Source organism: Epinephelus moara, chromosome 24, assembly GCF_006386435.1.
Source record: "Epinephelus moara isolate mb chromosome 24, YSFRI_EMoa_1.0, whole genome shotgun sequence".
In the NCBI taxonomy this organism is placed as follows: Eukaryota; Metazoa; Chordata; class Actinopteri; order Perciformes; family Serranidae; genus Epinephelus; species Epinephelus moara.
In genome coordinates, this window is record NC_065529.1 from 39589148 (window position 1) to 39604896 (window position 15749).

Below are 15749 nucleotides of genomic sequence, written 5' to 3' on the forward strand. Positions count from 1 at the left end.
TAGTGTTTATGTGAATGTAGTCGGAAATATTGGCTGTTAAACCTGAGGTTGTAGATGTTTTCCAAAACAGATTAAGAGCATTTTCTCCTTAGTCGGCATGCTGGACACATCTACAAACACAGACCTCACGTAGTAGGTGTTTTTGTTCACAGTTCATAGGTACAGCCAATTTTTTTGCATGATCCTGTGCATGTTGAAGTCACTTAGCATATTACTTCTCATTGCCAAATTGTTTCACATCTTTTTCTGCTGCCATACTTTATAAACTTCATAACTTTATGGTTTTTAAAACTAGAATTGCAAAATGGTTTGTTTTGGACAATTTTTAATGGTTCAAGCACTATTTTATAGACAGTTTCTTCTTCTTCTGAACCTCAGAACAAGCAGCTGAGATCCTACGGTGCAGTCATTCCCCACACTTAATTTGACCTGAAGAGTTGAAAAAAAAAAGTCTTAAATTTTCACGACATAATTGTGCCAGCATAATTTTGCCATGGATTTCAGGGCAATAAATGTGGTTTCCGCTAAACTACACATGGAAAGTGGTGAGGCTTGGCAGTGGGATTTTCTCACTTGCATTTAGAAACACAGTTAAAGTCCAAAACAACCCAACATGCTGAGCTCCAGGGATTAAGAAGCCACTGGCTTTGGCATTTGATTTACTCACATTAAGTTTGACTGTTGAACTCACATCTGAGCTAATAGCAGTAAATCGGATCTTTATATATACACTTGAGCGGTAATTGACTTCCACAGGATGTATGTGAGGTCCAAGATCTGGCATTTATTTACACCGGCGATACTCAAAGACCGGGAAGAGTGCTAAATGTGACCTGTGAGAGATTTGCGAGTGGCCCTTGGAATCATTCCTGTAGGAAATAAACTCCCTTGGCAGCCTTTACTAAAGCAACATTCAGGAGAAAAAGAGCAGGAGCAGGACGTGCTGGTTTATGATCCACTGCACCAATCGCTGATTTTAAAATGCTCACTCACCGACCACAAAGTAAGGACTCCTCTGACTTATAAATTCCCTCATGTTGATTTTCTGAGAAGCTTTGCAGCTGAATATCAGTAAACAGGCCACAGTTGTCCCTGCTTGACTCTCGTATTGTTCACAGGTGAATCACAACAAAGCAGATGTGGTTCAACAGGATTATTATGTCTTATCCCAATGTAGGGCAGGAGGAAAATATCTTTTATGAGTGCATGCTAGACTAGAAGCGAGGGAACAATAGAAGAATGCTTAACCTTTTCTGTGTAGGAGGGTTGAAAGCCCTGCGATAGAGAAGCCATTGTGCTTTGAAAACCAAACCTGTCATCAAATCCCTGAGACACTGTTTGACTGTACACAATATTTTCCACACTGCATTAGTTCAACAAAGTAACACCAGTCAGAGTGGGTGTTTGTGTGGTTTAAAGCTGATTTAAGTCATAACATGTCTTTAACCACGCTAACCTCCTCAGAATGGTCGTATATGACTGAAGGGATTAAATTAAACTCTTTAGGGTTAATGTGTTTGTGTGTGTTTGTGCACAGGTGACTCTACTGCACGGCCGTGGTCCCACATGTTGGCCAGACAGGACGCAGAGAGAGAAGAGGCTGCTGTTTTTGTTGTGTGTCGTGTCTGTGGGCCTGTTCATATCTCTCATCACGACTGGGGTCTTCTACAAACAGAGTGAGTCTGAAGTGCTTTTTAAACTCAACGCTGTGGTGACATACACTGACAAGAAACACCTGTGGTCTCCCTGAAATAGCCCGGCCTGGGGACCTCCGATGTAAACTCAATTTTATTCTGAAGGTTTTAAATATATCATAAAATTAAAAAGCGACAACAGAGCAACCTTTTCCAAAAAGAAGAATGAAATACATATGCACATACAAAAGGGGAAATGCTAGTTACACTATGCAGGGTTGTCAGTTACTGTTTGGAAACACAGTTGCCAGCTAAAGTGAAAGTAAAGGCCCAGTTACGCCAACGTGACTTCAGAGAACTAGTGGTGAAAAAAGCTCCCTGCTGCGTGGGGGAGCCTGAACACATCGCAAAGACTTCAACCGATGACTAACCAGCACACGCGGAGGAATAACTCCCCACACCACCAGACAACAGTCGTCTGTATATGTCATTCAAAAAGGGAAACTTGAAGACTGTCCTGATGCTAGTTGGCCAGTTAGCATATTAACAGCACAATCCAGTGTTGAAAGAACAGAGTATACTTATTGTGCGACAGTGAACAGTAACACAAACCATCACGAAACATTTCTGCTAAAGAGCTCAATGGAATTTTTTTTTTTTTTTTTTTTCGTAATTCTGCTAAAGAGCTCAATGGAATTTTTTTTTTTTTTTTTTTTCGTAACTTCTTATCCTCTTGGGGGTCGTGGGGCGGCTGGAGTCTATCCCAGCTGACACTGGGCGAGAGGCAGGGTACACCCTGGACAGGTCACCAGACTATCACAGGGCTGACACATAGAGACAGACAACCATTCACACTCACATTCACCCCTACGGACAGTTTAGAGTCACCACTTAACCTGCATGTCTTTGGACTGTGGGAGGAAGCTGGAGTACCTGGAGAAAACCCACATTGACACGGGGAGAACATGCAAACTCCCCACAGTCGGGTTTTGAACCGGAACCTTCTTGCTGTGAGTTTGTTTTGGTCTCACTCCCTCTTGACTTTAGCTGTTTGTTTACGTTCCTCACCATTTCTCTTCCCATGCGCTGAGCTGAACTACCAATCAGAGTGATTTCATTCACCGATGAGCTTCGCTGTCGCAGATTCAACATGCTGAAATGGTGAATGGTGGAAAAAAAGACAATCAGCACCATGAGGACCATGGATGCTCATCGATGGCCCAACATTGACCAACAGCTGACCGTTGGCTCGGTGGGTCAGGACCTTGAAAGCCAACCCCAGATTCTCCCCTCTTCTTTTCTTTGTTCAGGACATTGACGGGCGTTTACCCCCACAGCGCTCAGGTGAGGTCAGGGCTTTATGAAATGGTAGTGACCAGATACCAGACCATAAGGAACAGGCATCCAAGAGACACAGCGCCAAAAAAAACACAAGTAGCAAAGGGGAAACGCCAAACAGGAGTGAATCTGGGGTTGGCAAGCGTGCTTACAAACAATAACTGACAATCCTGCATAGTATACCTTTAAGAGGCGCTGGAGTACTTACACAATATTACCATATGTGTATTGTTACCATGCTATAAATATTTCACTTTTAAATATGGCAGTTATCGTTAATACCAGTATCTCATGACACCTCTCGTACAGACGTAAGAGTGGTATCAGTTTTGGTATCATCTAACTCTCAGGAAGAAAACAAAAACTTTTTCAAAATGTCAAACTATTCCTTAAATGGTCACTACCCTTTGTTTGTAATGATAAAAATGAGGTTGCATGTGTAAAGCTACTGGATGCAAAAGAGGTATAAGACAAACAAAAGTCAACCCACATTCATTCCAGAGGCGCCCTGGATTTCTCTCCTCTGTCTCTCCAGCCTAAAAACTACAGAGCTGTGCTTTTTTAATACAGTTTATGTGGTTTATTATTTTAAACCGAAGCCACACCTTCAGCTAAGCTGCCTAAAAACAACTCTAAATCTCTCCCTTGAGCTTGTTCATTATGGAAAAAGGGCTTGTGGATTTGCCATCACATCCAGGCGGCGTCTCATCTGTGCCGGTTTCCTCAAATTTACCATGGGAAACCCTAATGCCACTTCCTCCCATTCAGAACCGCATGTCAGATCACACTTTGAAATAATAAAAGGAACAGGGATGAATTCTCCTCGGGGTACTAACCTCATCGCCGCTCGTAACTTTGTCTCCGTCTCTGTTTCATACCTTATATGGACAGACGGTGGAAGTCTTTACAGTGAGTCGAGTGTTAGAGGTGAGTCGTACCCTGGAATTGTTCTCGCACTTGCACTTCTCTAAACACTTTCTTTAGTTTTCTAAAGCTCTTCCTGTAAAACATCTTGTGTGTTTAGACTTTTAAGAGTAAGACAGAGCAGCTAAAAGCCTCTCGCTGCTCCTTTATCACTTTCACTAAACAGTATTCTGCACAACACACAAAAGAACAATGGCATGTATCATTTACAAGACAGTTAAATGCCATTTAAAAGCAAAGCAAACCTTACTTTTTAAACATTTAGATTAACTCAGGCAGAACTCTGAATCTTCATCTCGCTATCTATCCGGTCTACTAATTAGTCAGACAATTGCATAATCAGTTGGCAACAGTCGATGTGTGACATTACCTCCTACAAAGACAAGATCGTCAAGCCTCGCTGTTCCTCTAATTATTTACAAAGGATTTTTACAAGAGGAGAAATTCCACCCAGGTTGTTCATCTTGGCTGTTGCAGCTTCTTCTCTAAAATAATAGTTTCCAGATGGTCTGAAAACTAACGTGCATACATATATTTGGATGTCCTACCGGGAAATACTTTCAGATTTCCCACCGCGGTCCTCAAAAGCATAGGGCTTATACGTGAACTATCCCGGGTTCAAGTCCTGTGTTTATCATATGCACAGCAGTTAAAGAAGCAGTCGTTGGGGCAATGAAAATCATAAGTCCCAGGCTCCCTCCAACAATGCTGATTAAATATGTATGAAAAAAAGAAAAGGAAGATGTGAATGAATGTAATCAGGGATGTAGTAAATGTGTATTCAGCTTTCCTCCTAGGTTTACAATTAATTATTGTAAACACAGAAACTGTATTTATGTGAGCCAGAGTATATGCATTGAAGAGTGGACGAGGACAGAGAGAGGAAAAAAAGGCAGCGGAGGCTCTGCAGGATGTGAAGTAAGGAGATATGGAGTTCCTGGAGTTGCTCTGGCCCTCTGCCTACAGAGGAAAATGCCTTTTTTGTAAAGAGTGGTTTTTGCGAAGAGAAATTAGAAATGAGTGTGACCTTAAATGACAGCAACACAGTAAAGAGGACTCTCCCCTACCATTGCTTTCCAAATAAACAGATATTCTGAGTTATTTTTGGCAATGAAAGCAAAGATGATTTGGCCTGGCAGGGGTTCCCATCAGCCTGGCATCCTAATGTGTACATATGCACTCAACAACCACTTTATTAGGTGCACCATGCTAGTACCAGGTTGGACCCCTTTTGCCTTCAGAACTGCCTTAATTCTTCGTGGCATAGATTCAACAAGGTGCTGGAAACATTCCTCAGAGATTTTGGTCCATATTGACATGATAGCATCACACAGTTGCTGCAGATCTGTCGGCTGTTTATCCTGCTGGAAGTATCCATCAGATGATGGGTACACTGTGGTCATAAAGGGATGGACACGGTCAGCAACAATACTCAGGTAGGCTGTGGTGTTTAAACCATGCTCAGTTGGTACTGAGGGGCCCAAAGTGTGCCAAGAAAATATCCCCCACACCATTACACCACCACCAGCAGCCTGAACCATTGATTCAAGGCAGGATGGATCCATGCTTTCATGTTGTTTACACCAAATTCTGACCCTACCATCTGAATGTGGCAGCAGAAATCCAGACTCATCAGACCAGGCAACGTTTTTCCAATCTTCTATTGTCCAGTTTTGGTGAGCCTGTGTGAACTGTAGCCTCAGTTTCCTGTTGTTAGCTGACAGGAGTGGCACCTGGTGTGGTCTTCTGCTGCTGTAGCCCATCTGCTTCAAGGTTGGACGTGTTGTTGGTTCAGAGATGGTCTTCTGCAGACCTTGGTTATAACCAGTGGTTATTTGAGTTTCTGTTGCCTTTCTATCATCTTGAACCAGTCTGGCCATTCTCCTCTGACCTCTGGCATCAACAAGGCATTTTCACCCAGAGAACTGCTGCTCACTGGTTATTTTCTCTTTGTCAGACCATCCTCTGTAAACCCTAGAGATGGTTGTGCATCTGGCACCAACAACCATGCCACGTTCAAAGACATTTAAATCACCTTTCTTCCCCATTCTGACGCCCAGTTTGAACTTCAGCAGGTCTTCTTGACCATGTCTACATGCCTAAATGCACTGAGTTGCTGCCACGTGATTGGCTGATTAGCTATTTGTGTTAATGAGCAGTTTAACTGATGTACTTAATAAAGTGGCCAGTGAGTGTATATACAGTATATACAGAGGTGTATACAGTTGTAAAATAGGACAGAAACATGTAATATAGGTAGAGTGAAATAAAATAGTAAAGCGTCAAGTGATAAGCTCAAGAGTTCAACAGTGTTATGACCTGAAGAGTGAATTCCATATCGGGATTGAACCCAGGAATCCTAACCACTAGACCATATGGATTGTGAATTATGAACTAATCATGTTCTTTTCAAACATTATTTTCTTCTGCAGCTCACCCGGGCCTGTGTCTAACAGAGCCGTGCATTACTGTGGCCAGTGCGGTCATGGGAGCCCTGGACCGATCCATCGACCCCTGCCATGACTTCTACAATTTTTCCTGTGGGGGCTGGGTGAAGAACAACCCCCTCCCCGAAGGCAAGTCCCGCTGGGGACCTTTCAGCAACCTCTGGGAGCACAACATGCTTGTAATGAAGCATTTATTAGGTAAGTGTCCTTGTTTGACTGCGATGCAGTGTCCTCAGCTGCCTTCACCCCAGGCAAAGGTGTGAATTGTTTTTCTCCGGCTCAATTTCCTGAGCTGGGTAAAACAGTTTGCTTTTCATTCACGTAATTAATCTTGTATCTTTATTTGGCAGAAAACACAACGATGAAAGGTCTGAGTAAGGCCGAGGAAAAAGCCCAGCGATATTATCATGCCTGTATGAATGAGGCCAAGATTGAAGAATTAGGAGCTAAGCCCCTACAAGAGCTTATCAGACAGGTATGATTATTTCCTAAAGCGGTCAAACATCAAACGTATTCATCATTTCAGTCCGTCTTCATTTCCTCATGTCCAGCGGTCTCTGACTGTCTGCCTAAATGCTGCCTGTTTCAGATAGGAGGATGGGCCCTGACTGAACCCTGGAACAAAGACAACTTCCAGGAAGTTTTGCGTATGGTGTCGGCCAACTATCGCACCTCGCCTTTCTTCACAGTGTTTGTCAGCACCGATTCCAAAAACTCCAGCAGTAACATCATCCAGGTGAGAGAATCAGGCATCTATTTATCTTAAATCAACTTTAAATTGTTAAATCAAATGTCCTCCAGCAGCTCTTACAGGCCTCCTTCAGATTTTATCTCTGCTTATATTCTGGGGACAATCGACTCATTATCACAGTGTTCTTGGTTTCACAATGACAGCTTGACAGAAGAGTTCATTCCATTGGAGGGTGTCATGAGACCATTACAAATAGGACAGATATGATCTTTGGCGGGCTTCTACTTTTAGCCCACATGCTGGCAACGCAGGAATGAAAACAAAAGGTTGTTTGTGATTGTTGAAATGGAGGCTGAACTGGAAATCATAGGATGTTTCTCTTGACTCTAGGTGGATCAGTCCAGCCTGGGGCTACCGTCACGGGATTACTACCTCAACAAAACAGCAAATGAAAAGGTACCATGGGTGAATTCTTGGTTTCACAGTGGTTGAGCATGTACAAAGTTAAACAGTGAAAGTTAAAGGTCAGGTCAATCTGAGATCATTTCCCTGTTCTTAAAACAGAAACTCCCACTCAGCTGTTATCAAAAAGCAGTGATGTAGGTTACAGCAGTTATACCCCACCCCCTCCCCCCACACACAGTTTAGTAATGAGGGGATCTTCAAGCGTTTAAAAATATATATTAATTCCGGTCGGATTATGTGAACTCAAAAGCGTCGTGGAGAGTAGTTCCTGTGGGCTCCAGCAACACTAAACCCCTGAGCTTGTCTGAGAAGGGCTAAAAGCACAACCCACTGTTTTTAAATATCCCATGGAGAGAGACTCTCACTGCAGCCTGTTCTGTTTTGTTCTGAAAATGCTGGCGTGCAGCCTCGTTCTGTGGACGATAAACAAGGTGCAGACTTCCATCTGTGTCGCCGGTAATGAGGAAATACAGTGAGTGCTGAACGGAGCAGTGAGTGACAACAACACCGCCCACATTTAGGAGTGCTGTTTGCGGTGGAAACACTAAATGGACCTAGGGTCTAGGTATCAGGTCTGAAGGGTTACTTTTGGTTCTAAAGGTACCATACAGAAAGCGTTTGGTGAAAACGGGGCTGTGGGTGGGTGCAGCAGCGAAACGTATTCTAGCCCCCTTAAAAAAGGACCACCTGAAAACAAGTCAGTGTCAGTTTAAATGTACCCATTATTAAGATTATTTTACCAGTTTCCCTTGCAGTCAGACAGCCCTTTCTGTCGGGGAACTGAAGCTGTTATCTGTGCTCTCATCAAAGCCACCAGAGTCCATTGACAGAAACAGTAATTTTACCTCACGGCTCAGAGGGAGTTGCGGGTCTACCGCCAACTGAGTAGTTTAGTTTGGTTGTTTATGTCTGACTTTCGAAATCGAACTAATGTGGCGTCCACAGCAGGATGTGGGATAACAACAACATTGTCAGAAATCTACATCACATCATGTGGGAAAAAGTTTTCAGAGGGGCCTGAGAAAATTACATTTTGAGGCTGAAATACACATATTTTGATCAAAATCTGAATTTTAGGATCTGAATACATAAGTTACACTAATGTAAAGTGACAGAATGATATAAAAACATCAATGATAATAATAATGATAATGATGGAGCCACCCTTTAAAATAAATTGAAGCGTAAGTCAGGCCATTAAATCAAGATCTGTAATTTTCTGTAATGAGAAATAACAAAAGAAATGACCTGTAATTTAACTCTGAAAATACCCATAGGCTCGTTGCGGATGTTTGCAAAGAAAGTCAACAAATATTAAAGAAAATATTTCAGCTTCAGGGGAGAAACTCTGCAGAGTAGCTTGTGTTTGCATAGCTCAGGATTACTTTCCTAATTGAATTCTTCTCAAATACACACACCCTTTGTCTCCCCGACCCCCTCCACCCCCACCTCCACCTCACTCTGCTGCCTGTTTTGGACTTTGCAGTATTTGACGGCATACCTAAACTTCCTGACGGAGTTAGGGGTTCTCCTGGGCGGCTCCGAGGAAACGTCTCGGGCGCTGATGCAGGAGATCGTGGACTTTGAAACCACCCTGGCCAACATCACAGTCCCTCAGGAGGAGAGGAGAGATGAGGAGCTCATCTACCATAAGATGAAGGCCAAAGATCTGACAGTAAGTACAGCAACAGTAAACAGCACTTAAAGGGACCGTTCACCTCAAAATCAAAAATACATATTTTTCCTCTTACCTGTAGTGCTATTTATTAATCTAGATTGTTTTGGTGTGAGTTGCAGAGTGTTGGAGATATCGGCCATTGAGATGTCTGCCTTCTCTCCAGTACAATGGAACTAGATGGCACTCAGCTTGTGGTGCTCAAAACACCAAAAAAATACATTTCGAAAACTCAACAGCAATGTCTCTTTGCAGAAATCACAACCCAGCTATTCAGGATAATCCACAGAATTTGTTGTGAGCAGTTTTAAGTGGGAACTATTTTCTTTCTACTGAATTACACCTGCCAACTGTATCACTGCACAGAAGGAAGCGTGCCTCTTTTCAATTCTTTGCAATGGGAGTGCAGCATTTTTTTGAGCACCGAGTGTTAAATGTTAATCTATGGGAAAGACGCTGTGCTCTTCACTGTCACTATTTACCCAACTGTTCAGTCACAGTGGAGGAGGGACAAATACCACAAAGACCAGCCGTCACATCTTCCATGTACAAGTGCTGAACAACAACAATAACAGAAGAGAAATATGTTAATACAGTGTATATATATTTATATATGTTTCCTCTCATGAATCCACACAGACCAGATGGTCTGTCCTCCCTATATGCTTCAGCCTTCCCTTCATCCAGAGCAAGAATTCTACCTTGCACCAACATTTTTATTTCTGCGCATATTCCGTGTCATAGCAATTAGACGCAACTAAAGCATTGCAGCTGAAAACATGCTGCACTTTCAAAGCGCTGACAGCTTTGCTTTTCCTGAGGAGTGCCTGGTGTTTTCAACTGGGGAGAAATGCTTTGTGGAGCTGTAACATTAGCTAGCTCAGTGGTGCTAGGTTAGCTAGCAGTAGATTGTACCAAAGAAAGTGAAAAGCTATATTAGTGTTAAAATATAAATGGAATTCTACATATTTGTGTATCAAATGTTTCCCAACAGCATGTGTCAGTGTTTGGTTATGTGTGTTTTATCTGTGTGTCCGCAGACTCTGGTTCCTGCAGTGGACTGGATGCCATACCTCACAGAAGTGTTTGCTCCTGTGCAGCTCAACGAGTCAGAGCCGGTGGTTGTTTATGCCAAAGAATACCTCCAGCAAGTTTCTGACCTCATAACTAAAACAAATAAAAGGTCAGACACTTTGCAGGCCTTAATAGTTTTTCCATTTAAACATCGATTACAGGTTGAACATTACCATGTCTGTTCATGTTTACACAGTAGATACATGCATAAATCCTCCTGCTGAAAGGCACAGTGGTGAACATTCAGGCAGCTACTGAAGAGAGCAGCAAAACAATGAATGTGATATTTCCTTTTTTCAGCCTCCTCAACAACTACATGATAATGAAAGTGGTGAGGAAGATGGTGTCCATTTTGGACGAGAGGTTCCAGGACGCAGAGCAGCGCTTCCTTGAGGTCATGTACGGGACCAAGAAGGTGAGAGATAAAATGTACACTCTATAATCCAGCATGACACAGAGAGATTTAAACACAGAGGTGGGATTAAGCAGATAAAAAGTCCTGGGGCAAATTCTCATCCTGATAATGTGTTTTAACACATTTGTGAACTGCATACAAGTATGTAAGTCGCTGTTTTGTCATTGTCCTTCTGCATGTATTTGGCCTTTTAGAAGGCCAGTGTGTGCGGCAGAGGAAATGGCTCAAAGCCAAACAGTTTGATTTAGAGAGCTCTCACTTGACCTCTCGTTCTTGTGTGTGACACTCAGCTCTGTTTTCACTGAATGCAGAAAAATGGAAATTGGCAACGACAGAGGAGCAGGATTTTCCCTTCAGTATGATAAGACCTTAGTAAAAGAACTTAAAATGACTCATCGGTGCTTCATGTTGGCTTTAATGTAGCAACCTGGGTTCTTAAACTTTATTTAATGCAAGACAAGTTTATTTATACAGCACATTTCAGCAGTGCTCTACATAAAACATCAAAAGCATCTACACAAGGTGCATAAGAAACACATTATAAAAGGTCATTTACAAGCAATTCATTTAAAGCTATAGTGCGTAACTTCTGTCGCCTCCCAGCGGATAATGCGTTATTACAACTAATAAGCCGGCGGCACTTCCATGTACACAGAGTGACACTCGCCACACACCGTGTACACAGAGTAACACTCGCCAGTCGCCACACACCGTACACAGAGTAACACTCGCTTCACACCGTGTACACAATGCTACACAACGTGGCGAACACCAGGCTGCTAACATTACATTACGTTCATAGCACCATTTCCAAGAAAATAATAAAGTACTAGGTCCAGTACATGTAACAGCAACACATACTACTCATAATATAATTATAAACCAAGTCACTTACTTATCCAACAGCAGCAAGGCAACATCCGTGTCTGCCCTCAGCCCAATTTCTTCCTTCAGGGCTCTCCACCGAGGAAAAGCGACGCCAATACAAATCCTTGTTTGCCTTCTCCGTCGGTCACTTTCCTTCTTTGCTAATAGACCTTCAGCCGAACGTCCAGGCTTTTTCTTTGTGGTAGGATCCACTTCTGAACCGTGTCTCGGCCGCTTCTCCGCCATGTTGCTTTCTCTTTCTACCTGCACTCTACCTCTTGCTATGACACTCTCCACTCTTCCTCCCCCTCCCTTCTTGTTGTGAGGAAGCATTTCCTGTGCGCCAGCGCGGGAATGTCGCCGGTTGACACGCAAACTAAAAATGATATATATTGAAAAATAGCGCGAGATATTAGAGGAGCCGATCGGCTTAATCAGCATTGTGTCATCTCCTCTAGTAGTGGCTTGGGTGAAACGGACATTTACGGACCTGTAGAAGTTACGCACTATAGCTTTAAAGAACTAGAGAATAAAAATAAATGAATAGTTAAATTACACCAAGATGGGCATAAAATACAAGAATAACAGTTACAGTGCAGTTAAAATCAATAAAAGGAGGAAAATTAAAGGAGAAACCTGGTTTTAATAGTTAGGATAAGAGATTTAAAAGATAAATCTGCTAAAAAAAAAAAAGAAAAAGCTAGATATCTGCTTAACAAACTTGATTTCTGACAAAACCTGAAAAGTTGCAGCGGTGTGAACTGGCCGTCTGAGCTCGACTCAAGCTGGCTGATGGTGTCACCTGCAATTCAGCTGGTCAAATTGCTGACAGAATGGCATCATTGCACGTGTCACAGTCTTGATTGAAAATTGTTATTTTGGGTAGATGTATTCTGAATGCATGTTGAGGATTTACAAGGATTTCCTGCCGTAACGTGATTTCTCTCACTAACTTGTTTTTCATGTACATGTGGACACAGTCAGATGGTTAGTGGCGAGGCTAAAGGATAAGTTCAGCTGCAAATAAGATTGAAATTTTCCATGTAAAACGTTTGACAGTGACGTGTCTTTCCAGGGACAGTGACCTGGTTCCTCTAGATAATCCACAGACCTCGCTCTCGATCAGTTTTTTACTGGAACCGCTTTCGACCAAAGAAGTTGTTCCACTGAAAACTGTTTGATGTTTGTGGATTATCCAGAGCGACTGGGACATTGTTTTATCCTTTGGGGTCGAAAGCAAAAATTCATCCTAAATCCAAGGTTAATTAAACCAAAATAATCTGTTACTTGATGCCACTGCACTGCAGATAAATGGGAAAATTGTTTTCGGAAATTGGGTGAACTGAGACTTATTCGCACACGTAGTCAAAGATATTAAAACTTAAACACGTATCCTGTCTAAATCTACATTATATGAACTCGGCAGCAGTTTGTTTTCTCCTCAGTGAGTAACAGTTTGACTGTGAAGGCTCCGGTGGCCTCAGCCCTTATCTCAGCAGGATCCTGTTCCCTCCGCCTTCTTTTCAACTGGGGTCAAGCTGTAACAACAAACCCAAAACTTTCTGTGTGTCTCTCTGAGTATCTGTTTTATGTGACAGTGCGGCCGAGTCTCTTTTTTTCCATCCGTGCCTCCGTGCACGCGTTTACAACTTGCTGTTTGCTTGCTCAGAACACTCCTCATTTCCTCCGTCCGACCTCGTGTCCTCTTTATCTGTGTTTACATGCATCCCCATTTGTCCTTGTCCTTCCATTCACCTGATAATAACTTTGGCGTATAAGGAATGTTTGACAGTCAGCGAAGTGGCTGGTTTAGAGTGAGATTGTGTTTATTAAGTTTATTATTAAATTGTGGCTACAAAATAAAAATTAAACACATAAAAGCACATTTACTGTCACTAAAGGAAACTTTTCTGTTTGCGAGGTAAATCAAAGTTTCAGTACACACGACTGAAATATGTCGCTTTAAAGTTTATGTAGGTTCAAAAATTGACTGTGTTTACATGCTCACTAATATCCCAGTATTATTCTAACAATATTCTAAATTTGATGCAGTTCATGTAAACAGAATATTCTGTTTGGATATTCCAAGTGAGACCTTTTCAAATTTCCACTGCTGTGCGCAATAGTTATCCATCCATCCATCCATCCATCCATCCATCCATCTCCAACCAACGACCTATACTGACATACCGACATACCTACTTACCTACCTACCTCCCTATGTACCTACCTACCTACCTCCCTATGTACTTACCTACCTACCTACTTACCTACCCACCTACTTCCTTATGTACCTATCTGACTACTGACCTACCTACTTACCTCCCTATGTACCTACTTACCTCCCTATGTACCTACCTACCTCCCTCCCTCCCTCCCTATGTACCTCCCTCCCTCCCTACCTACCTACCTACCTACCTATGTACCTACCTACCTACCTACCTGTGTACCTATCTACCTACCTACCTACCTACCTATCTACCTACCTACCTACCTCCCTATGTACCTACCTACCTCCCTATACACATACCTATGTACCTACCTACCTACCTACCTACCTACCTATGTACCTACCTACCTCCCTATGTACCTACTTATGTACCGATCTACCTACCTCCCTCCTTATGTACCTACCTACTTACCTACCTACCTACTTCCTTATGTACCTATCTACCTACTGATCTACCTACTTACCTCCCTATGTATCTCCCTCCCTACCTACCTACCTACCTACCTATGTACCTACCTACCTCCCTATGTACCTACCTCCCTATGTACCTATCTACCTACCTATGTACCTACCTACCTCCCTATGTACCTACCTACCTATGTACCTGTCTACCTACCTACCTACCTACCTCCCTATGTACCCACCTACCTATGTACCTATCTACCTACCTATCTGCCTATGTACCTATCTATCTGCCTATGTACCTATCTACCTACCTACCTACCTACCTACCTACTTTCCTACCTACCTACCTACCAATCTACCTCCCTATGTACCTACCTATCTATCTACCTACCTACCTACCTATCTACCTACCTATCTGCCTATGTACCTACCTACCTACCTACCTACCTACCTACCTACCAATCTACCTCCCTATGTACCTACCTATCTATCTACCTACCTACCTACCTACCTATGTACCTACCTATCTATCTACCTACCTACCTACCTATCTACCTACCCATCTACCAATCTACCTCCCTATGTACCTACCTATCTATCTACCTACCTACAGTACCTATCTACCTACCCATCTACCTATCTACCTCCCTCCCTCCCTCCCTCCCTATGTACCTACCTACCTACCTCCCTATGTACCTACCTACCTACCTACCTATGTACCTACCTACCTCCCTATACACATATCTGTGTACCTACCTACCGACCTACCTACCTACCTACCTACCTACCTATTAGTTGGGTTTTAATAGTGTTTGGACATGTATACAGCACATTCAGAATATGCGTCTAGGGTTTTTATTGCGACACTCGGCCTCTTGCATTGGTTGTTCACAAGCCAACAGGTCGCAAGGCTGTGGAGTAGAGATACATGGCCACTGGTGGAAAACAAGCAAAGAAGCAAAATCGCAAAAACGACTCCAACTTTTCAATATCTTGAAGTGATAAACAATGTCAGTGTTAATGTGAGTTTGCACAGCTGTGTGTAAACAGTGGTATTAGTGGAATATTCCTTTTCATTAGTCATGTAAACAGATCAGCAGGAATATTGTATTTTTCTGAATGAGGGCAAAAACAGGATATTTTGCTTTTCGCATGCTTTGCTTCAGCTTTGACTGTAAATACCGTGTGTGGTGTCCTGGGTGTTGCTGTTTTGTCCAAACAAAAAAGCCACTCTGTCCTTTAGAGAGAAGACTGTGTCTCAGCCCACAGAAAGATAACAGCTCAGCTCTGCCTCAAGAACACTGAGCACAGAGGTCACACATTTCTCATGATCACAACCCTTTCCCTCATTTGTGTAGATTTTCTGTCTATTTTAGAAAAGAATAAGAAATATTCAAGATTTTTTAACAGTGGCAGCTATAGTTTATGTTTTGTGTTCTGTACATATCCAAAAAGCATCAAAACTATGCTGATTAATTTTAGCATTGATGTCTTTTTATTTCTTCCTCTGGAATACAACCAATTAGGGCTGCAACTAATAATTATTTTCATTGTCAATTAAAAGTCCGATTTAGGGGGGGTTAT

General features: G+C 42.5%; 1 protein-coding gene across 2 annotated transcripts in view; it reads left to right on the forward strand.

Annotated features, from left to right (window-relative positions):
* Positions 1-15749, forward strand: part of ece1 (endothelin converting enzyme 1) — a 38138-nt gene that overhangs the window by 12491 nt on the left and 9898 nt on the right. For both annotated transcript variants that reach the window (XM_050037833.1, XM_050037832.1), the window contains 8 exons: positions 1538-1676; positions 6329-6541; positions 6694-6818; positions 6933-7079; positions 7425-7490; positions 8986-9174; positions 10215-10357; positions 10549-10663. In XM_050037833.1, the coding sequence (XP_049893790.1) occupies positions 1538-1676; positions 6329-6541; positions 6694-6818; positions 6933-7079; positions 7425-7490; positions 8986-9174; positions 10215-10357; positions 10549-10663 (1137 nt within the window). The remainder of the gene's footprint in view (positions 1-1537; positions 1677-6328; positions 6542-6693; positions 6819-6932; positions 7080-7424; positions 7491-8985; positions 9175-10214; positions 10358-10548; positions 10664-15749) is intronic.